Source organism: Colletotrichum navitas (genome assembly GCF_030913465.1).
Source record: "Colletotrichum navitas strain CBS 125086 chromosome Unknown LY79scaffold_14, whole genome shotgun sequence".
NCBI lineage: Eukaryota > Fungi > Ascomycota > Sordariomycetes > Glomerellales > Glomerellaceae > Colletotrichum > Colletotrichum navitas.
The window spans coordinates 626,900-649,141 of NW_026850560.1; the positions used below are offsets into that span (position 1 = coordinate 626,900).

At 54.7% G+C, this 22,242-nt stretch overlaps 6 protein-coding genes across 6 annotated transcripts; 3 read left to right on the plus strand and 3 right to left on the minus strand.

The window, feature by feature from the left end:
- The first annotated feature begins 334 nt into the window (after nt 1-334).
- LY79DRAFT_95700 (protein phosphatase 1 regulatory subunit SDS22) lies at nt 335-1,848 on the plus strand. Its single transcript, XM_060565247.1, has 3 exons — nt 335-693; nt 762-1,640; nt 1,701-1,848. Exons 1-3 carry the CDS (start codon nt 441-443, stop codon nt 1,718-1,720), a joined length of 1,152 nt encoding a protein of 383 aa, XP_060416869.1. The 5' UTR covers nt 335-440; the 3' UTR covers nt 1,721-1,848.
- A 403-nt stretch (nt 1,849-2,251) lies between these two features.
- Nucleotides 2,252-3,823, minus strand: LY79DRAFT_667838 (aldo/keto reductase; the record flags this gene model as incomplete). Its single annotated transcript, XM_060563446.1, has 3 exons — nt 2,252-2,287; nt 2,348-3,138; nt 3,679-3,823. The coding sequence occupies 3 exons, from the start codon at nt 3,821-3,823 to the stop codon at nt 2,252-2,254; spliced, it is 972 nt and encodes a 323-aa protein (XP_060416870.1).
- Nucleotides 3,824-6,255: 2,432 nt separating this feature from the next.
- Nucleotides 6,256-8,805, plus strand: LY79DRAFT_510400 (uncharacterized protein; the record flags this gene model as incomplete). The annotated part of the gene is made up of 8 exons (XM_060554158.1): nt 6,256-6,618; nt 6,678-6,947; nt 7,055-7,220; nt 7,280-7,326; nt 7,386-7,447; nt 7,509-7,563; nt 7,627-7,779; nt 7,834-8,805. 8 exons carry the CDS (start codon nt 6,256-6,258, stop codon nt 8,803-8,805), a joined length of 2,088 nt encoding a protein of 695 aa, XP_060416871.1.
- Nucleotides 8,806-9,107: 302 nt separating this feature from the next.
- LY79DRAFT_701836 (tat pathway signal sequence) lies at nt 9,108-10,406 on the minus strand (the record flags this gene model as incomplete). The annotated part of the gene is made up of 3 exons (XM_060564931.1): nt 9,108-9,146; nt 9,213-9,795; nt 9,856-10,406. 3 exons carry the CDS (start codon nt 10,404-10,406, stop codon nt 9,108-9,110), a joined length of 1,173 nt encoding a protein of 390 aa, XP_060416872.1.
- Nucleotides 10,407-11,862: 1,456 nt separating this feature from the next.
- On the minus strand, nt 11,863-15,316 carry LY79DRAFT_546356 (ABC transporter transmembrane region 2). The gene is made up of 4 exons (XM_060557227.1): nt 14,309-15,316; nt 13,199-14,254; nt 12,694-13,147; nt 11,863-12,643 (listed from the first exon to the last, which is right to left on the minus strand). The coding sequence occupies exons 1-4, from the start codon at nt 14,936-14,938 to the stop codon at nt 12,303-12,305; spliced, it is 2,481 nt and encodes an 826-aa protein (XP_060416873.1). The 5' UTR covers nt 14,939-15,316; the 3' UTR covers nt 11,863-12,302.
- A 1,156-nt stretch (nt 15,317-16,472) lies between these two features.
- On the plus strand, nt 16,473-18,177 carry LY79DRAFT_95789 (uncharacterized protein). The gene is made up of 3 exons (XM_060565248.1): nt 16,473-16,874; nt 16,929-17,624; nt 17,681-18,177. The coding sequence occupies exons 1-3, from the start codon at nt 16,627-16,629 to the stop codon at nt 17,838-17,840; spliced, it is 1,104 nt and encodes a 367-aa protein (XP_060416874.1). The 5' UTR covers nt 16,473-16,626; the 3' UTR covers nt 17,841-18,177.
- The last annotated feature ends 4,065 nt before the right edge of the window (nt 18,178-22,242 follow it).

Here is a 22,242-nt window from a genome sequence, read left to right on the forward strand (position 1 = left end):
GGGGAACATGTGCCACATGTGTGCGTTGTTGTTCCCTTCTGATCCGATCCCCTCTCCCCGCAGCGCAGGACAGACGGCAAAGTATTAAGTGTAAGCCACCGTAATAAATAAATAATCAGATGCCCAAAGAATCCCAAGCATGTGCAACACGGTATCTTGATCATCTCGCCAAACAACCCCTCCAACTCTCGAGCTCCAAGTTCCTTTCCTCCCTTTGACATCCCACATTGCCGATTAACCTGCCCCGCAATCCTGCTGAAAAACAACCACCACCACCACCATCACCACCTTCAAATCCCACTGACCGCCTTCACTACTTGTTTCTCGCCCCGCCATCTACAACCAAGCAATCGAGATCGCCTACAGCCCGCGAAACCAATCAACCAACCAACCAACCAACACCACCCATATCCCCGCGACAAGGCCAACAACAGCCCGTCATGCCCGGCTCAGTAGACCCAAAAACCCCGACCGAATCTTCGCCGAGGCACTCCCCGCGCATCGAACTCCCCGAGGAAGACGGCTCCCTACGAACGGACGGCCAGACCAGCCCCGGGCTGAGGAATAGCAAAGGATGGGACGGGAAGCTCAGGGTACAGCGCACCGCCGTCCTCGCCAACCCCGAAGTCCTTTCGGACCCTGAATCGGACGATGAAAACGTCATCCCCGGCGAGGAACTCCCCGCCGACGAAGGCAAGCAGGCTAGCCCACAGCGTCAACCTTTTTCAGTGCAAAACAAGACTAACACGCTATTGCTCTAGACCTCCTTGACGGCGAAGACCCAGACACCGACGAGCTTATCGTCTCCCATGCCCGCGTCTCCTCCATACCGGCCCTCCGCCTCGAGCGCTTCCAAAAGGTCGTCCGCCTCTGCCTCCGTCAGAACTCGATACAGTCCGTTGAAGGTCTCTCACCCATCGCCTCAACTCTCGAGGACCTCGACTTCTACGACAACCTCATTTCCCATATCCGCGGCCTAGACGACCTCGTCAACCTCACCTCGCTCGACCTCAGCTTCAACAAGATCAAGCATATCAAGCGTGTCAACCACCTCACAAAACTCAAGGAGCTCTTCCTTGTCGCCAACAAGATCAGCACCATTGAGAACCTCGAGGGCCTTGACAACCTGACCTCCCTCGAGCTGGGCTCCAATCGCATCCGCGTCCTGCAGAACCTCGACTCCCTTAAAAACCTCGAGGAGCTCTGGGTCGCCAAGAATAAAATCACCGAGCTCACCGGCCTTGGGGGCCTGTCGAACCTGCGTCTCCTCAGCATCCAGTCCAACCGCATCCGTGATCTGGCCCCCCTCTCCGACGTCCCCAGCCTTGAGGAGCTGTACATCTCCCACAACGCTCTCACCTCTCTCGCCGGCATCGAGCACAATGAGAAGCTGCGTGTCGTCGACATCTCCAACAACGCCGTCACCAGCGTCAAGGGTCTCGGCCCCCTCAAGAACTTGGAGGAGCTCTGGGCGAGCTACAACCAGATTGCCGACTTCAACGAGGTCGAGAAGGAGTTGCGCGACAAGGAGCACCTCACGACAGTTTATTTCGAGGGTAACCCGCTGCAGCTCAGGGGCCCCGCAGTCTACCGCAACAAAGTCCGTCTGGCTCTCCCTCAACTATCCCAGATCGACGCAAGTGAGTGCATCAACTCCCAGTGCTACAGCAGACAAACACGGTTACTAATCAATCTCACAGCTTACGTCAAGACATCATGACCTTGAAGCTCAGCACTCTGGCATGATACTTACGAGACTGGCATGGCGTTACAGGCGTTTGGTTAGAGCCTGGCGGCGGAGCAGCAATCAGTGGACAACATATATGGATTTTTTATTCTTCTTCTTTTTCTCTAGTACGAGATACCTCTCTGCCACACGCGTGGTCACGCTTGTCTGTAGAGCAAGGAGCGTGACGGGAAAGCTTTTGTTCAATGGACGGGCGGCTGTTCTGACTTTGCAAGGAAAACACACTGCATGTTTGTGGGAGGGGCTCAACAACCTGTCTCGGTCTTTGATCATGATACTTGGTTGTATTTTAGCGGCAGACAATGGTCTGGCCGAGAGAAGGGGGTATCTAGATACAACCGACATACGTCGCACGTTGTTCGGCACACGTCGCATATTGCTCCCTTGCACACCGCCCCTCTTATGGTTTACTACCCAAATAGGCCAACTCCAAATGGGAGCGCAATGCTGTTGCAGGTACGGTGAATGATGCGAAATGAAAACAACATGGCATGGGCGAACCATCTAACCAAAGATCCAAAGCTTCTCAGTGGGGAAGTACTGGTGGATGTGTTAGCTTCCAAATGCATTCAAAAAGAGAGGTAACGAGATGGAACTTACGTTGGCGGGCTGGTTGAAGCGGGTCTTCCTGTCCAGGGCGCTGATCTTGTCGATGTCCGCCTGCTCGAGGTCGAAGTCGGTGACGGCCAGGTTCTGGGCCAGGACGTTCTTGCGGCTGGTCTTGGGGATGACGGCAAGGCCGCGCTGGGTGGCCCAGCGGAGGAGGACCTGGGAGGGCTCCTTGCCGTGCTTCTTGGCGATCTCGGTGATTGTGGGCTCCTCGAAGAGAGGGACGAAGTCGGTGGCGTGCTCCATGTTGAACTCCTTGAAGGAGGCGGGGCCGAAGGAGGAGTAGGCAGTTACGGCGATGCCCTCGTTGGCGGCCAGCTTGATGAGGTCAGGCTGGACGAGGTAGGGGTGGTGCTCGATCTGGAGGGTGGCGGGGGGGGTCTTGGCGTAGCGGAGGAGGTCGTAGAGGAGCTGGCCCTGGAAGTTGGAGACGCCGATGCTCTTGGAGAGGCCCTTCTCGACGAGGCTCTCCATGGCGGTCCAGGTCTCCTGGATGGAGGCCTTGGAGGGGCGGACCTCGGACTTGCCGTCGTAGTGCCAGCCGGGGGGGTATCTGACCGAGGGGTCGACGTACTCGAGGGCGACGGGGAAGTGGATGAGGTAGAGGTCGAAGTAGTCGATGCCCCAGTCGGCGAGCTGCTTCTTGACGATGGGCTCCACGCGGTCGCCGTCGTGGAATGTGTTCCAGAGCTTGGAGACGAGGAAGAGCTCCTCGCGCTTCACAATGCCCTCTTTGATGGCGCGGGCGACGCCCTCGCCGCACTCGACTTCATTGCCGTAGTCTGGAGAAAAGATGCAACGTCAGTGTCGAGCCTGTGGAACAAACGCAAGTAGAGAAGCTTGCTTGTGCGGCGTGCGCAGCAGATGTCATTGTGTGGTATTAGGGAGATCGGGGGTGTGGCCCCCAGTGTAAGTGAGCGAGCGAGTGACCTGGGGAGATGGTGGGGGGAGGGTGTGTGAAGTCCGGTTGAATGGGTTGGGGGGGTGGGGTTTTGCGGAGAGCTTTCCGGGTGAAATTATAACGCATGGGGAAAATCGATGCCCTGCAGAAATTCGCACCCATCATCATCCATGGTGGGGTGAAGGAGGGGTAGTTCAGGTGTCCGTCCGATAGTTTTCGAAGGAAAGCAGACCGAAGGAACAACCACCAACTGTGGTGCAAACGACGCCAGGAAACCATGGTCCCAATGGGGTTTTCATGGTCGCATGACTGCCTGCTGCCATCGTCGCCGTAGTGGGGGTTTTACACCATGTCTCTTCCCTCGCACCTCGCAGGCTTCGCCAATGTGCACACTCTGGGTGGTTGCGGACTGCTCACTTACCGCATGCGCCGTCGAAGAGACGGTAGCCGGCCTTGATGGCCTCGTAGACGGTGTCGGCGGCGATGGCGTTGTCGACCTTCCACAAGCCGAAGCCCACTTGGGGCATGTCGAAGCCGCTGTTCAGCTTGATGTTGGGGACAGCCATGATGACACCTAATTTGCGGTTTCTCTGTAGGATATGGGGGATGTCTGGAAGAGAAGACAGAGGGAATAAGGAGAGGGAGAGGGAGGAAGGGAAGAGGCAAGTGGCGCTCGGAAACAAAACTACAGACGATGTAGGTATTTATAACCCTCATATCCTAGGCGTGTTTTGCTCCTGACGTTTCCCTCGCCCGGCGCGCCATTGGCCTCCACCTGTCCCCCTCTCGGCTGACTGAGCGGCTGAATCTACAGATTTAGACAGTCCATGATGCCGTCACCATACAGTTCTGGCGCGGGTATCAAGAGCAGGAGGGGCTGGAGGTAGGCAGCGGGGTGAAAGGGGCCGATAGGCAAAAGTGCACATAGATCGTTCAGCCCCTCCCTTCTGAGGCCGACCAACCGGTCAGGGGTGATCGTTGAAGTATGGAGTTTTATCTTTGAAGGGAGCCCGACATTGGATGGCATGGGAAACCTATTGGTCCATCGACATGACGACCGGGTAAAATAGTTTCCACCACGGGCAAAAGCGAAGGATAGGCTGTGTAAAAAGCAGCAGCCAGCTACCCTCGAATGGTGTGTATAACAGGGGGGGGAGGGGGGTGGTCGTCGTACAACGGGACACACCCATTTGTGCGTTTAAATCAGCCTGAGAGTCTGGAAGACGACTCGCCGCTGGCTATCATGACTTGCTCTGTCAGGGAAACCAATGGATGATGAAGTATCCGTAACTCAAGGCAAATACGCATGGCTAAGCATCAAGAAAGGGGGGTTTTCTTCGCAGTAACATGGCGGCGTACATACGTCACAGCATCAGATCGTACTACCATAGTATCTATGCATTTTAGGCTGGCTCAGGGCGGTTTTCGTGCTCTGCGACTGGCTCTTTTCGTACCGGGAAGGGTCTTCTAAGAGCCGTCCACCTCCTAAAGAATAGGAAACTTCAGGAACGGCGTCCATATGATGCTATTTAACTCTGTCGACAAAAGACTGTCGAGTTGCATTGCCTTTTCCCTTCGTTCTTCTTTCCATCTCAGACTGGTGTTTTTCTGTATTCTCGTTCTCGTGACAATCGTGCTGGAAGTAACGGTACGTGCCCATGGTACGTACCGTAGATACAGAGTGGATCTTGTCGATGACCCGCTTTTTCGAATTTAGCCTAAAGACCATCAGACGCGGCTAATTGGCTTCTTTTCTTCCATCGTCAACGCTTCTCTCATCTCTGCAGACTTCATCCACTTAGAGCGGCACCAAGAGCGTCTCTCCTTTTTGCTATACGATGTCGCTTCCGTTTCTCAATCAATCGATTCAGAGAGGCATGCACAGTGTTTGAGCCACTAATGCATTGACGCCTCCCATAAATACCGCTTCACAAATACCGCTTCACGAATACCCAAGCACCGGATCTTTGGTTCGCCTACGACCGTTAGATAACACTAACCGGGACTCGGTTCACACGCGTCATGTCTTGCACCCTGTTCGTCGACTCGTTGACACATTTGCCAGTGCAACTTACTCCATGTGGACCGGCTCGTGGAGTCACTGCCGGCCGCCTTGGACACCCCCTTTGCACTTCATCCGGGTGGAACCGACCGACTTTCTCACTTGTTGTACCTGCCGCATTCCTTCTTCCACCAGACGGCCCTTGGCGACTCTTCTAATAGTCGCCTCCCCACGTCCTCTTGTCTTGCGGACCAATGGCTGGGTTGTTGTCTTTTGAGTCCTTGGACGCTTTATGGCCCAGACAATTAAGAACATTGATCCTTTGTACGGCACGGACTCGATCGACTATTCGTAGTCGTATTCGACACTCAGGACAGAGTGACATTTGTCAACAAGAAATGTGTCTATGCTCAACTCAAGAAGCCCCCTTTGTCAAGATGTTGTCGAGGACAAACGTCATATACACGAGTTGGAGCACCGCCATGTCAAGTGACAATGTGACAATGGAGTCACTATTCCATGTTCGTGCGCTTCCAAAATCATCACTTCTCGATGAGGTACTCTGCTTTGTTTTAAGGATTTTATCTTCCCGAATTAGACACTTCCTACTTTTCTTCCTTGTCGCTTTGGGAAATTCATTGTGTCTTCAAGATCAATACCCGTTGGTCATGTGCACAAATATACCTGGATTCCCTCCGTAGTTCTCAATAACTGAAATGATCCCCAGACAATATTCGAGAAAACATAGTAACAACTACACAATCAACTTCGACACGTTCCGACTGACCAAATCTTCCCCAGCGTCGTGAGAATCTTAGACGTCCTAGAGACTGGCACAGGGCTCTGAGAGTACGATTCGTCATAATGCCACGAGGCGCCTTCCAACAACAACAGCAGTTTGAAAATGGGCCCCACCAGCCTGATTGTCCGTGTCGGGGTCCTGGAGAAAGCCTGCAAACATATAGGCAGCGGCTGAGAAATGAGAGCACAGCCAGAATGGCTACCGTGAGAGGAGAGAAATACAACAAATACAAAGATAACGGCACACTGACCAAAAAACGTTACGGACACGCTGTGTTCGACACAGAGCCCCTAGGACTGTCTCAACCGTATGCAACGCGGGAGTTCAGCACGGCGGATGTTGATGAAGCCGTGGCAAAATATGGTCAATGGGGTCAAAACGATCACAAGGGCTACGGCGTCTCAGTGAAGAAGATAATCGGCGCGGGTCGCTTTGGAATCGTCGCACTTGTGCATTGCATCGACGAAAAGGGGGATACGCTCGCTTGTGTGTTGAAGCTGGAGAGATACCGGCATCATGTCCATGGAACGCTTGCAAGGGAGGAAAAGGCCCTGACGGTAAGTGGACCCCGTCCGGTACGGATATGGCGCCTTGGTATGTCCTCTAACAATCCCAGAAATTCAAAGGTGCAAAGCACATTCTGCAACTCTTAGACGTCACACAGCTCATCAAGTCGGAGAGAGACACAAGCTATGGCTTGTACGCAGCAGGCCACGCAGCCCCGGATCCGTTACCGCAGCTCTGTAACGAAGGGCTAGACCGTGCATGGAGCTTAGATGACTTTGCTCGTCAGCCAATACGTAACTTCGTTTTTGTCGAGCATGCGGCTCAAGGAGATCTCAATGTGTGGCTCAGCAAAGCCAGCCGTAGCAGGACCCCCTGGCCGGTGCGAGCAATTTGGATGCTCTTCAGGAGCCGTAAGTTACTGAACGACTCTTGGAATGCTACAGCTGACATGTTCTTTGCTAACATTGACACCATACAGTTACACAGGGCCTCATCGGTATGGGCTACCCTCCAAAGGAGGTTTTCGGCGGTGCGGATCGACCAGAATGGAATCCCAACGAACCCATCGATGAGCACCTCCCGGATGACTACCCCATGAGCGAGCACTATCCCCCCCAGCAGACGACTCACTTTGACCTTGAGCCGAGCAATGGTAGGTCAAGCTGCGAGAGGCTTTTTGTATACGTCGAAGATGGCTGACTAGTACAACAGTTCTAGCAAGCAGCAGCGTGGATAATGGCAACATGCCCATATTCAAGGTATGACGGATGCTCCTCCCTCCATAAACTGTAAGCATCGTTTGAGCTAACCAGCCCAGATTGCCGACTTTGGGTCCGTCCAGTTCTTCAGCGAGTGTGCTACCAACCCAGCCTACTTTGAGTGAGTTTTCCACCCCGCCTTCCGTATTAGACTGCAAAGCTGACCGATGTCCTCTTTATAGCAAGGACCTCTTCTGGAAGTGTCGATTCAGCGGAAAGGGTAACTATTTTACACCGGTAAGCAACCCAAAAGGATGGCATCACCCGACCACTGGTCTAACAGCTGACATTGTTGTGCAGGAACAATTCACTAGACAATGGGACCACCTGGACTTACAAACCTACTTGGCTGACGACAATCTCCCTAACTACTTCGTGGCAGCAGATGGCACCAAGCCTCCAGTTGCTGGCAACTACGGAATGCACTCCAACATCTTCCAGGTCGGCGTCATTGTAAGTGTATTGCCCTGGCTCACTTATATGCTATAGATTAACCTTTGTTTATAGATATGGTGCGCCATTACTCTCTGTGCTTTCCAGCCGCTCACGGCCATGAAATACAGGCTCCCCGACGGCCAGGACATTGTTACATGGGGAGGCGCCCTCCAAAATGAGCGGTTCAACGGCGTCGACGAGGAGCTCAGGGGCCTCGTTCAGCGTTGTATGGCAGAGGACCCCGTCCAACGGCCTTCCCTCGGCCTACTCATGCGCATCATTGAGGATCGGCTCGGCGCCAACGACCTCGAGCCAGAAGAGGTCGTGGCCACCTGGGCGCAGGAGTTCTTCTCCTCGCCACGCAACCCGGGAGACAACGGGCGCAAGAGGAGGCTTCCTGGCGGCGACGACAACGACAACGATGACGAGGAAGGGGATGCCCAGCGCCACGCGCCCCGTCGGAGGACCGAAGCCGAGCCCGTAATCCACGCCGCGTTCCAGCAGCCCAGGCGTGTGTCAAACGCGCTCAACCAGCGTCCCAGATTTCAACACAGCGCGCTAGCCTTGCGGCCCGCGCCGGGTCCCAACCAGGGCGTGGGCGGTTGGAACGAAGCCCCAGCCGTTGACCCCAGGGTCTTCCAGGTGCCGCAGGTGCCGCAGATGCCGGTGTGGCAAGGAATTCCGGCGTTCGGTGCACAGCCGAACGTCTTCGACTTCAACTTCGGGGTTCAGATGCCGCAGATGCCGCAAATGCCACAGGTGCCACAGGTGCCCCAGGTGCCCCAGCAATGGCAAGGGATTCCGCTGTTCTGCGCACAGCCGGACGCCTTCGATTTTGGCGGTCAACAGATGCAGCAGAACGTAAGTGCGGCAAATTTTCAGCCGGGCGGGTACTTTAACGTACATGCCCAGTACGGAGAAAATCCTTTCCAGCCGCCACCGCAGCAGCAGCAGCAACATCAACATCAACAGCAGCGGCAGCAACCGTATGCAGCGCCGCAAGGCCAAGCGAGGCTCGAAGATTGGCCTTGGTGGCAGCAGTAGTTGGAAACGACCGCATTGGTGCTCGCGGCAACCGGCCAAGGGCTGCTGAGGACGGCGGCGAGGTGCGTGACCCCTGATGGAGAGCGGCGTCGGCTGGTTCCGCGCCCAAGTCACGACGGTACGGCTTAGGACGGGTATCCAAGATGATGATGTTTTATGATACATTGTATGGCTGGCGCTATAGCGGGACGGTTCTTTGGCCCGAGCTTTGTTAGGTGTTACAATATGTTTCTGGAAAATTAGTGGCTTTATGTAGGGTATCTTGCATCCAGGTCTAGAATGTGATCATGTGTCACCGCCTCCTATCTCCTATCACATGCCCGCCGCCTCCTCCGCTTCTCCTGGACGACAAAGTCGAAGTTAGCATACAGGCAATTACACTGACCATTCCCCGCCGCAACTCTGACCGCTTTTCCCGCGGGGTCCTTGCAATCCGGCCCTCCCGTCTTGACCTGCTCGATCTCTATCTGGCCAGGCCACACCCTCCACCTGGCATTGCCGTCGGCGCTGTCCGCCGTCGCCGTCGTCCCCCCGGACTGCGCGAGTGCCGTCGTAGCGTTCCGCCTCGTCCACAACGTCGCGCGGAACGCCGTGTCCGGGAAAGCACACATCGCTGCGTGGCCGCCTTGCGCGAGAGCGTCCGTGAGGGCCACGGTCTTGGGGAGGGAGAAGTTGAAGACAAGACGCTCGTCGAGCGAGTCGCCCCCCACCAGCGTCATCGTCTCCCCCGAAAACTGAGGGGAATAGGGATTCGACGACGGTGATGACGAGATTTGGTAGGTGTACGAGTTCGGCCGGGATATCGTCCAGAAGAAGGTCGCGACGGAGGCGTTGGGGGATTGCGAGTAGGTCCGGTCGGGGAAGCAGCGCCAGGTCGAAGAGTCAGAGGTGCAGCCCGTCTCGGCGTCCAGGAGGGCAGTGTTGAAGGCGAAGGAGCCAGCGGGGAAGAGATTTGTGTCGTTTGACGCGCCAGCGGTCACTACGGGTTGTCTGCTTGTCTTAAGGTGTTAGTCGTGCCGAGTGGGATCCGACTGTCAAATGGATACCTACGACTGGCGATTCCAAAGTGTGAGACCGACTGATAAGCCCACAGTGAGGCCAATGACAATGACGGCGAGGATGATCAGCCGGTACCAGCTTCTACGGCGGGCAACCCACTTCGAGCCTCTTCTCTTTTCTCCGAGCGCGTCTTGGCCCGCCCGCGTCGTGCTGGGCAGAAGCCCGGCGTTCTCGTTGTAGGAGCTTTTGGGAGTCGACATGCCCGAGTTCAAGATGCTTCCATTGCTATCGATACTGCTGACGCTGCGTAGGCTGTTTGTACTGCGTGTGCTGAGGCTGCTACGTGTGCCGAGGGCGTTCCGGATACTATCTCGACATGGGCTGCGGGAGTAGGCCGGAGGGGGGTAAGACGGATGCGGGTAGATGGGTCGTCCTGTGGGAGAGCGGCCGTAGGATCTCGGTGCTGTGCTCCGAAATGGCGGAGGAGGAGCGAGTGCCGTGGGCGATGGGCGTGTGACGGCCGTGGTAGATCCGTCTTCCGAGATGACTGGCATGCGGCCAACCGTCTTCGTGGTGCGGCCAAAGGTTGAGGGTTTGGGCATCGTGTCGAGTTGTGGATGCGGAAAAGAAGGTTGAAAAGTCCTTGTATGCGGTAGACTCCTTGAAAACAATGCTAACAAGAGTGGCCGTCTATGACCCGACTTATCAACCTGGCTTATTGCGGATGTCGTCTTCCCTGGAAGAGGAACAGAACCGAAGAGATTAAGATGCCGTCGCCTCTCGCTTAGCTACTTTGCCGTTACAAGGCGCGGACGACTTCCAAATCCAAAGATATACAGCAGGCGTAGGTGGACTGAGTTGCGATACCCGGCTCTTGACTATCGAGGTTGGCGGGAGGGACTTGTGAGCATTAAGGCGAATGGCGTTGACTGAACCGAGTCGAGCGCTTTGGGTTTGTGGGAGTATCGGATTTTAAAACCGCATCAACGCTGAACAAGTCTCAGACATCAAGCTTGATATAAGTCCGCGAAACCCCCTCAGGTCGACGGGCGCCGGAAAAAAAAACACTACGCGCCGGTGATCGTTGTTTATTCTCCCTCGGGCTGACAACTCTGCCAACGTTGGCGAACAAAGGACGCCAGATGGTTTACGAGGGGATGGCCAGCCACTTTCAACCGGCTCAGAGAGACAAAGGAGTAGTGTGAAGTAGGCATGGAAATAGCAAAGGAAACCTGCGTTTGAGATTTTGTGCCCTGAGGAAAGCTTGTCATAGAAATCAAGCAATACCACAGTAGTGAGGCCACGGCCATAGTGGCAGCCACCTCAGCTGCGGTAGATGGACCATCTGGCCTGGAACACTCCGAGAGACGGATCATGTCAAGCCTTGATATGGCAAGTCCGAATATCGAGCGCTGCTGAGCCTTTGAGATCGGCGATGCGTGGCGTCTCCACGTGTGGTCTCTTCAGCTGAGTCCTAGCTCTCTACGGGCAACCGGTCTGTAACATTCAGTAGACTGGCATTTAGCACGTAATTATAACGGCGTTCCAAAACCAATGAACAGTAAGAGCGTTCCTCTGAGCAGTGAGGAGGTGAGGCTACAGGCGCGGTGCAACAAGACATTTTGAAATGGAATGTGTTGGCGGCTCCCAAAGACGAAGGTTGCACGGAAGGGTTCGAGGTGTCAAAGACCGTCCGGCGCTAGGGCCAAAATGGGCAGATACCTGCAGAACTGCATGTACAGGCCAGCCGGTGGAAGGATCGTAAAGCAAGGCGGTAGACAACGATAGCATGGAGGGGACACGTCGTCATCGAAGACCCTCGCAGGATGTCGACGTCGCGGCTGCTTAGAAGATAGTCTTAACGATAGCGTCAGTTTGGCCAGGGCCGCCATTGGTCGACAGATCGAGAGCAAGATATCGCTAGCCGCTTCAAGACGTGAACAACAAGGGATCTCCTGAGGAATGAGTCGTTTAGTGGCGCGGGGCCTTCGAATCTTAGCTCAGGGGGGGGGGGGGGGGGGTGGCGGTTGGCTTGCAGGAGATCGCATGTTTCGACGGCACGAAACTACTAGCAAAGTGCCATTTTCGAGAGGCCAGGTCTACGCGGCATCAACTTGAAGGTGGCGCAAATTGGATTATCTGTTTACAGCAGGGCGTTCGCCGCACAATCCCAGCGACGAAGTGAACTATAGTCGGAGGTTGGAGGGGGCTTCTTGTGAGGCTCAGAGATCACGAAGCTAGAATGGCAATGTTAACGACGAGCAGACGGGTGGATTGCATCGTGAAGACATGGGCCGTTCGTAGCCTAAAACTATGGAAATATACTTAGTGAGGAAGCCATATGTTTCGCGCGGTTCTATGAGCCAAACTGTTGATACACGGCTCTTTCTCTCGTTGAACACGGTGAAAATCACCCTCCTTTCCAGATAACCAGATAACCGTATATGAATGAGGTATATGATGGTCGTGCAGATGCAGGATCAGCTGAGCGTTTCCTCTTAAGCATCACCCTGCACCTCCTGCAGCGACTCATTACCCTTGCCCTTGCTCTTCGCCGATTCGCTCTCACTCGCGGCATATGACGGAGGGTCCAACTCGTCACCACCAGCCACCCACACACGCGAGAGCTCTTCCTCGATCTCCTGCCGTCTCGCCTTCCATGTCTCCACTTGCTCAAGGCGTTCCCGGAGATCCTGGAGCTCTTTCTCGACTTGCATCTTCTCCCGCTCCGTTCCGATTCTTTCGAATTCCCATTCGTCGCCGCGCTCTCCTCCTCCAAGTATAAGGTTGTAGGTGTGGTACTTCTTGAGGGAAGCGCGAGTTGAGATGGTGATGAGAGCTGCTCGCTGTTAGCATATTTTTAATGGTATGCGCAATGGCTCTACTCACTGATTCCCTTCTCCTTGCACACCTCGTAGAGAAGTCCCTCGACGTCTTGGGACACAGCGCTGGTTCCTTCGTCGAGGATTGCAAACTGAGGCTCGTGGTACAAGACACGAGCGAAACCCATGCGCTGCTTCTCACCACCACTGAGAACGTCCTTCCACTCTTTACGGGTGTCCCAGCCACCTTCACGGTCGGGAAGGTAACCGAGACGAGCATCCTCTAGGATACGCTTTAGGTCGTCTTCGGACTTTCTTTTCTCACGCATATCGTGATGGCCATCGGGGTAGATGACCTGATCACGGAGCGTGCCGATGCTGAGATATGGCCTCTGCGGCAAAAACATGATGCCATCCTGGCCAATATCCTTGGGTCGACTAACAAGACCCCGATACACTGGCCAAAGACCCGCAAGAATGCGAGCAATCGCCGTCTTTCCCACACCGTTGGGTCCCGAGATCTAGAAACGTTAGCTTGCGCGGTAATTTTCTACCAGTCAAAGTGGGCTTACGAGAAGGTGCTCTCCTCTCCTAACGACCATGGAGAGCGATTCCATCAGCTCGTCGCCGCCATTGGGCCACAGTGACGGTGCAACAATAGGCACGTTCTCAAATCTGACTCCATCGAATCCCTTCTGGATGGTTCCCTGGACATCCGAAAGCGAGTACAGCTCGTTTTGTTGTCCGCGAAGGAAGTAGGCATCGGCATGGACTCTGTGGAGCGTTGAGATGAGCGTGTAAACTCGGCTAGTGTATCCAGCGAGCTCCGACAGGTCCTTGATAGAATACATCATTCTGCCGCCAGCGTCTGCCAGCGATAACATGAGACGTTTGTTGGTAATGAACTCCTTCATACGACCACGCTCCCTGCTGCCTTTCGGGGCATTCTGGTCCAGCTCGGCAGCGCCGCCCAGGCCACCCCACGCTGGGAGGAATACTGGTAGCGATGACAGGAGGTAGCCGTAGGCACTCCAGCTATACTTGAGAATAAAATCCTCAAGCATGTTGTAACGAATCTTGAGCATGTAGATGCCTTCCATCCAATTCTTGAGCGACTTGAACTCTTTGTTGAGGAACTGCTTCTCCATATCGGCGCCGCCGTAGAAGGCGATTTCTTCGGCATTGGCGATCAGGCGCGCGTGCAGACTCCTGAAGTCGCCCTCCTTGCGGCCCTCAACCGCCTTGAGCTTGCCAAAGGGCGGCGAAAGTCGGCGCAAAATGCTTGCTGTCAAGAAGTAGTTGCTCAGGAGCCCCGTGAGAGCTAGCGGACCCAGAGACCGGAAGAGCTGGTAGTTGAAGACGCAAAGGTCGACAAAAGGCTTGCCAAGCGACGAGTACAGGTTCGCCGCGGCGGCGCAGAATAATGTCAGATCTTGTGTGATAAACTGGTCCGCACCCTGGCCTACGCCTCCATCCAAATTGGAGAGTTTGTAATAGTTTAGGTTGTTGTTCAAGTAGAGGTCGTGGATATACCGAGTAAGACGGGTCCTGAAAGCGATGGACACCTTGGACTCAAGAAATTTGATCATCGCATTGGTATACGATGCAAAACCTCCAAGACCGCACCACTACGTTTCCTATTAGCACGAAAAAAGAGTTGGGATATCCCCGCGGTCACTCACCTTCACGAGTCCCCAGAGAAAGGCCTTGCCCTGCCCTGCGACGAGATCGCGCACGATCTCACCGTCAAGTCGGGCGACGACAAGGGACAGGTATGTGCGAAGCATCAAGAATACGCTGTGACTTAGGAGCAAGCCGGCTTCTTTGCTCGACCATCTCGGAATCATGATGCTCATCAGACTCAGAAACTGGTGCAGAAAAGCCAAGTTCAGCCCGGGTTTGGTCTGCGCCGCGGGTACGGTACCGTCGCCGAGGCCGGACACCCGTGGCGGGTTGAGGAAGAGCCGGCGATGGGCCTCGAATGTCAGCGGCTTGGTCGTCTGGATGACGACCTTGGAGGTGCCATCCTTGTAAGGGACATAAATTGTGCGGGAGCCATCCTTATTGTGCAGCCACGAGTTTGTGCGGACGAGCTTGCGGCCCTGTTCCCTTTCCTCGCGGCGCTGTCTCCACCAGCGCCTGCCTCCTGCGGCGCCCAGGATGATGGATGCAGCGAGGGCAAGTGTTCCGAGCAGGCGAGTTGTGCGAGATGTGCTTTGGAGGCGGGAGCGGATGAGGGTTGTGTATTTCTCGAAGAAGGCGGCGATGGCCTCTTCTGCGGCCGATTGGCGGAGGGTTGATTGTTCGGCCATGGCGGCGACGATGACGGGGATTACGGTACGTAGTGGTTATGGTGGGATCGAGTCGGGCAGGCTCGCCGCGGGTATGATGCTGCTACGAATGCACAGCCATCACCGGATGGAAACTCAACTCTGCAAGATGTGCGACGCTATTGCCGACGGATGGAGGAGCGCAGAATGCGTCGCAATTGAGGTTCTGTTTGTTCGATGGCGACGGACGGTCTCAGCTTCGTGTGTGTACGCTTGGGAAATTCCAGCTAAGCACGTGGTCGCATTGGAGGCATGAGTCGTTTGCTGTTGGAGAAAGGAACGCTTTGGGGGACGCTGGCTCGTGATCGCATTACGACATGTGAATGCCGGCGGGCAGTGGAGTTCCGAGGCAGTGCCAGCAGCACCCGAACCGGTGGATAACTTGGGGAAAGCGGTCGCTCTGGGTACCCCACTGGAGGGGGTCCTAGCCAGCCGCTGAGAGCCGAAAGTTCCCGGGCTTGTGAGTGGCTGTTTGCGGTAGGGATGACACTAATTCCGCCAGAATCTCCCGGGGGGACGCTTTGGGCGAATAACATTCAAGACGACAATGCCCCAAGAATGTGGGGGAACCTCAGCACTCGGTGCGCGTGGTTACCTGGGTACCTAGGTACCTAGTTAGTCACATGATGACATCTTGGAACTAAACTTCATCGGACCGGGGTACGCTCTCCCCCGGATTGAAGGTGTGTGGTAGTTGATAACTCCCGATGTTTAATGGTTGCTCTGATGCACCATGTCATGATTGTTGTCTGGCGCATATTCTGATGCCTATCTTCCTACACGCAATAATGGAGACTAAGTAGCTCGCTGTGACGGCTGCGGACGGCATTCATAAGACTACTGTTAGCTTCATGGTGGGTGGCCATTGGCTATGGCGAAGGTTGCAAGATGATCTGGTTGAGCACAATTCTTCATGTTCAAGAGATCACTCATTCAAATGTATTATTGGGAGCGCCAAGACATGCCAGTGCGGGTCTCAATAGTCTGTCAAAACTGGGAGCCACTTCCTCAGAACAATGAAATGACGTTCCGTTCTCACTCTATCTATCGTAAGCCATGTTACTCGTTGTTTCCAAGGTATTGCCATAGTGGGTTGAAAGTTAGATTGGGCCGAGAAGCGAAACTCACTTAATTGGGGATGGGGGTGGGGGCGAGGGGTGGGGGCTCGACATCGGATCCGTTGTTGGTAGCATCATGGTTGGTGATGGAGCAACTTGAGATGGTGTACTGCTGCATGTCCTGTCAGGAAACAGAGCCCCTAGCTTCAATCGACATCTGTGAGAGGAGCAAGAACGGAAGATAAGACCTGCTTCCAAACCTTGAGATGCCTTTTCTGACAAGCAAGAACGGTAGAGCGACATCCGTTGCAGCCTTATTCCGGGATGCTGCGAGCTGCGAGGAAAGAAGCGTTCCTTCGGCTGTGGCCCAGAGGGAAAGGCCAAGCAGGCTTTGCTAGAACGAAACAAGCAGAGCTTCGGTCCAACAGGGCTACAACCATCTTCTTTCAATCATCCGCTAAACATCCATCTATCAGTTAACCCGTCCAACAACGATATCGCAGGGACCTTGCAGTATATCGCAGTTGATTAGCATCACTGACATTCAACACAGGGTTATCCGAACAGGAAAGCACATTAGCAACACGGAGACCCAAAGAACCCAACAGCACTATGGAGAACGATGACGCCGCTCACAAGGAGCAAATAGAGGAGTCAGATAGCTTTGCTTGGCGACAAGAGCGTCTTGAGCTCTCGAGAAAGCTTCAGAAGCGCTACGATGCCGGCCAGCCACTCTTTACCAAGAGTCAACTGGCCAGTCTTGCGGAGCAAATAGCCCACAAGAGCCGTCTTTTCCAGATCGAGGGCATGGATGGGAAAATGAACTGGGATCCTATCGGATGGGATCACTTTGAGGAAGAGTGGGTGACAGCAGACCCTTGATGCGATTTGAGGACTAACAGGAATGTTGACAGCGAAACACTCTCAATCAACTACAGACCCATTCAGCGCCTGGTCATCCCGTCGCCATCGGATCAGCCAGACGAACTTCCAAAACCTTGTTGCTCTGTAGACGTGGAGCGCACCACCCTGCCCTCCCAAATGACTACAGACCAAATCGCCTTAGCCGTTGGTAAGATAGGCACGGCGTTCGAGGAACACGAGAAGACGTGGAAGAAGAGCCCGCAATGTCGAGAGCTCAAAGACATCCTATCCCTAGTCTTGACCCCCAATGTAATCAACAAAATCATCTGCTTCGGTCTAGGCGACTTGACCCCTGATTCCGACGATGATGAATACCATATATGTAGCGGACACTCCGCGCCTCGATGTCATATTCAGCACGCGGTCGCCTTGACTTTGGCACAAATACTAGGCGACCGCACCGGGCGGGAGATTCGATGCTACTCGCAAGATCCAGCGTACACCCAAGCCTCCATCGAATTTCTCAAGAGCCGCAACATCGTGGTGCTTAATGATCCTCAGGGATTCCTCGACGTCGACGAACACACGCTGGTCTTCAGCGTCGCTCCGACTGTACCTGTCAAGCAGATCGTAACGGACCTGGCCAGGCCAGCCGTCATCATCTGGGATAACGAAACACCCGCTGAAATGGATAAGATGGCCTGGGAACATATAAGGTTCCCCGACGGCAGTGAGACGTGGATCAGGTTTGCCTAACCCTGCTCAAAGACTAGAGCCGTAATAAAAGCTGATATATCCGCAGTCCCTGGATTTCCGATCCTGACTCTGCGCGTACAAGGAAGATGGAAAAGGAGGAGTACACATCCTACCCCTTTCCCGAGGACGAGGTCGCCATGTTCGAGACTCAGATTCTTGTCAAAAAGGCATCGAGAGGGAACAAAGACGCGGCGCAGTGCTTGTGAGGCTGCTTCCTATGCTTAGGACAGGTCACATATGAAGGACATTGAATCATCAACTATAAACCAACCCTTCTGATGTCTCTACTAGACTGGCAGTGTCTTCGGAAGCCTCGACCTTCTATGTCCGCCACAATGGAAGTGGACCAGACCAGGGACTTGGGCAGAGGCATAAACGGTGAAAGCTGTGGGTAGACAGGCAGCTTAGGACAGACTAGCCTTGTCAAATTGCATTCTTACACTGCTCCGTGTTTTCCAAGGTACCAATGCCATGGCTAAGGGGTAAAGAAGGGCAAACAGCACTCGCTTCAACTACGTGTCCTCGTTTGCACTTGCTGAGACTGCCGGGGGGTTAGTGATACGTCGAGTTGACGGCCGGGCCTGACGGCTGGGGGGGATCTTGCTCACGAATATTGAGCGATCCAATAGTAAGTAAAGAAATATTGTCCTGATACTCTCTTTGGAGTGTACCAGTATGAAGGAGGTGGGAAACTAAGAGACCGAACCTGGGCTGGCCCCGCGAAATAGCCTTTGCATGCACTGCACGGCACGACTGCCTATGAATCTCTCTCTCTCTTCCCCGTGTGTGGGTTGAGCAGAGTGTTAACGGAGTTTGCCGCCGCGGTGTTAGCGTTTGTGGTTGAAACTTATAGGGAGCTTTCTGGACCACCCAACAGCCTCAACACCCATTGTGTGTCTTTTTGTCTTTGGGGTATGAGGGTCTTTCGTCGGATGTTGCGGCCGTGGCCCGTTGGGGGGGGGGGGACACAGTCCGAGAGAGTTTTCCGTCAAAACCAATATGCACTAACCATGGTCTGGCTGAGTTTTCCGGGGTGAGTTTCCAACGTTTTTTGGACCTGGCCATCGTGTGGACAGACGACGGGGAGCTGTGCCACGGCAAGGGAAGAGAGACACCGTAAGGCAGCAAGGGATGGGAAGAAGAAGGCTGTTCCGTCCGCGGTACGGATAACGTGCACTATCCGTACATTAACTAGGTAGGTAGAGGGGGGACAAAAAGGAAAAAACCCTGGTGGGACGCAGAAACAGGAACCGGCGCAAGACATCCACGTTGGGAAACGTGCTTGGGAAATTCGCCCGGGGGATCAACACCCTGGACGATTCCTGGAAGAGTCGTAGTGGGTGCGCAATCGGGAAGGCCTTACCGCACGGTGGTATTTCCCTTTTGCATGGCGGTTGAACCTCTTCCCCCCCTGTTGTGGGATGCGTGCACCCGAGTGGCTCTCTTCATTTGGCTTCCTATGGCATGTGAATGAGATGGAGTGTTGCATGAGGGAGTGTGAGTGTGAAGGTAAGAGTGAGGTAGAGAGAGAGAGAGAGAGTGTGTGTGTGTGTGCGTGTGTGAGAGTGAGTGGGTTACCCAACCAGAGATCCGTCACTCGACCGGGCGGTAACATAGCCAATGAGAAGCGATGGGAAATATGGCCAAGGGTGGACTGGATCTCCACCAGTTATGAGAGCTTGTCGCATCTATCCACTAGTTGGCTGGGGGGGAGGGAGGGATGTTCTCTTTCCTTGCGGCTTTCGAGGCTTGTGGAATCCTTGGGGACTGGACTTGGGGTGGCGGGCTGCAAGTGGTTGCTCGATTGCAAGGCTGTCGAGGCTTGGCGGAATTGTCGACAAACTCACTGACTCTGCCTGATGCGTACAGAGGTTGGTACACAAGCAAACAAGCCGAGTGAGAGTGATAACGAGAAACTGCGAATATCAGACCGACAGGAGACACAATGGACATGGAAGAGGCAAACCCGAACCGCCCAATATCCTCATGCGCTAAGCACCGGGTAGCGAGCATCGGCCAAGCAGTGGTGGTTGCAGGCAATGCGCTGCAGCTCTTTTTCCACCCTGCTCTCGACTCTCGACCACTCATCTAGCTTAGCACGTAGGGTCCCCTTCATCTGTTACGCGCCCGAGTCGTCAACCCAATTAAAGAACAAAAAAAGAGGAAAAGAAAGGGGGGGAAAATAGGAAAAGGGTAAGCTGACCGGGGGGTTGTCAAATGGTGCCGCGGCTCCCGGGTCAAATCTCTTGCTACGGGGGGTCCGGCACGCATTGAATGAGAAAGCGCCCGGTTGAGTTTACCCTGTCTCTGATCCGGCGTTGGACCAGCCAGCGCCCTCACGCAGAGGCGGCGGTGGAAGCATCCGCTACCACGCTTTCCGAAGGCTCAAAGCTAACCAGGGCACCAAGAATTGAATCGGGACGGGTAAGGAGTGCATCATCGGATGCGACGACCGGCGCCCTCATTCATTGCAGGCAGCACAGTCAGCACCATACCCAGGCAGGTCGGTCGGTTGTCGGAAGCAGAGTCAGACAAGTCACCCTCAGAATGTCTCTCTTTCTCTCTATCTGGACAGGGTTGTGGGCTCTCTGGTTTGTGTTGCTCTCGTGGCTGGAATTATCTGTGACAGCGGGGCCGCCTTGAAGAATAGGAAAGTCCAAGGAAAACGAAATGACGGAACCGGGATGCCGAGCGATAGGGTCAATAAAGAGCTAGGACACGATGCAATCTCACCCCTCGGGAGACACAGGCGCGCAGTTCTTTGAACAGCTTGGATGTTCCCAGCAACGGCTACCGCGCCTCGTCGCCTCAAGTATTTAACGAAACATCAAACCCGCGATATGCCTGCCTGCCTTGCCGCTTATTATCAGCTCGACTCAGTCCGTTGGCTCGAGCTGAAAAAGGTGTTAAAAAAAAGAAGGCTTCTACTGCTAGGTCAGCCCCCCCCATTGCTCTAAAGTCCAAGTAGGCATCGTCGTCTCCCATCGTACTTTTAGCACCTGGAGCGGTTTGGGGGGGAGAAGGGGGGGGGGGGGGGGCTAGCTCCCTCCTGCACCGGGATGGAGCCTTTCTTGTGTTCCCACCATGGATATTTCTCTAATATGAGCTCGGCGGGCATAAGGCCATGATATTGAGAAATGGGAGATGAGACATGGCGTCTGATGCAGCGCGATAGTCGTCTGGTGTCGAGCACAGTGTGCGGCCGTGTCCGCGTGGCCCGTGCTGCGATGCCCCCACATTGAATGTCGATGGTTGCACCTGCCTGGGGACGTCACTCTTGCCAGTGATTCCCTGCCGAAAACTGCATTATTTGCACTATCCACTGCACAAGATTAGACAGTACGGAAAACTTGGCGACGACTGTGGTCATCGAAGGCCCCCTATCGCGCCCCATCTCATAAGCCCGGCCTTTTGCTTAACCAAGACGGGACGGGCTAATCTCACCAGAAAATCCACCCACACACCCTTTCCAGGTCAATTCGCACGCTCTCGCAGCTTGCTTGCTTGCTTGCTTGCTTGCTTGCTTGCTTTGCGCTCTGGTGTCCCCTCTCCCAGTCCTCTGTTCTGCCTTCCCCCCGGTTCCTCGACTCGGCCGCGAACACCCCAGCTTCCATGCCATGTACGAATATCCATAGTAGTATGCATCTGTCTGGATACACGGACCAGCACCTGGCCCCTAAATGCTCCCCAACCCATCCATGTGTTGCTGTGAAAAGGCAAATCATCTCGCTTGTGCCTTTCGTGGTCTTTCAGCCTCTGATACGTCCTCTCTACCTACCTACCTAGCCTAGTTATTCTCCCCCCCTTGGGTCTCTCCCATTTCTCTTACCGTTACTCTCTTGCGCTCACTCGTGCCTTGTCTTTCACTGGCCATGCTTTAATTGCTTTGCTCTTTGAACTAACGCCCCTCCCCCCCTCTTGTACTCCGCTCCCCCAATTTCCAGTCTTGTTGCACGCCCGTCGTTGCTCCATTTCTTCCTTTCTCGCATCATCAACGCGCTCCCCAGAAGCCTCGACTTCGACGTTTCCCGCTTCAGCCGCGGCCTCGACCAGAGCCCTCGAGCGATATTCGATAACTGTTGAAAAAACAAACCAAACCAGTCCATTCACTTGTCGCTGTTGCGAACCCTTATTTCTATCCCCGTCGACGCTTATAGTTGTTATTCCCTGCAACCGCTCGCCCTTTCACTACCCACTTTTCTTCCCATCTGATTCGACCGCCACTACTACCAAGCACAACTGACCCGGGGGGAACTGACTTGACTGACTCTAACTGACATTGGCCGCCGTAACCATCCATCCCTCCCCCCCCCTAAAAAAGGCCCAGCCACTTTCGCCTCGCCCACCTAGTCATTCCATTGGCGCCTCTTCCTGCGCGACCGAGAGCCCAAACCATCTTCCATTCTCCGCCTTCGACCGACTACCTCAACGGACCGTCGTCGCCTTTTCCCTTCCTTCCCTCCCATTCCATTCATCGTTCACCCCGTCGATCGTTCAGTCCCTGACAATTACTTTCACTCTGGACCGCGCCCGCGAGCACTGCGAATCGGCCTTTAACGGCCGACATCAGCTGCTGAGCTCAGGGGTTGAGGACTCTGGGAAGGCTCG

What these genes read in the sequence shown, in the direction of transcription:
- LY79DRAFT_546356 (XM_060557227.1), bottom strand. Translation starts at nt 14,938, where the DNA reads ATGGCCGAACAATCAACCCTCCGCCAATCGGCCGCAGAAGAGGCCATC. An exon ending in GGAGAGGAGAGCACCTTCTC is followed by an intron (nt 13,148 to 13,198) that starts GTAAGCCCACTT and finishes TAACGTTTCTAG; the next exon opens with ATCTCGGGACCCAACGGTGT. An exon ending in GTGCAAGGAGAAGGGAATCA is followed by an intron (nt 12,644 to 12,693) that starts GTGAGTAGAGCC and finishes AACAGCGAGCAG; the next exon opens with CTCTCATCACCATCTCAACT.
- LY79DRAFT_95700 (XM_060565247.1), top strand. Translation starts at nt 441, where the DNA reads ATGCCCGGCTCAGTAGACCCAAAAACCCCGACCGAATCTTCGCCGAGG. An exon ending in GGAACTCCCCGCCGACGAAG is followed by an intron (nt 694 to 761) that starts GCAAGCAGGCTA and finishes CTATTGCTCTAG; the next exon opens with ACCTCCTTGACGGCGAAGAC. An exon ending in ACTATCCCAGATCGACGCAA is followed by an intron (nt 1,641 to 1,700) that starts GTGAGTGCATCA and finishes TCAATCTCACAG; the next exon opens with CTTACGTCAAGACATCATGA.
- LY79DRAFT_95789 (XM_060565248.1), top strand. Translation starts at nt 16,627, where the DNA reads ATGGAGAACGATGACGCCGCTCACAAGGAGCAAATAGAGGAGTCAGAT. An exon ending in TGGGATCACTTTGAGGAAGA is followed by an intron (nt 16,875 to 16,928) that starts GTGGGTGACAGC and finishes GAATGTTGACAG; the next exon opens with CGAAACACTCTCAATCAACT. An exon ending in GGCAGTGAGACGTGGATCAG is followed by an intron (nt 17,625 to 17,680) that starts GTTTGCCTAACC and finishes ATATATCCGCAG; the next exon opens with TCCCTGGATTTCCGATCCTG.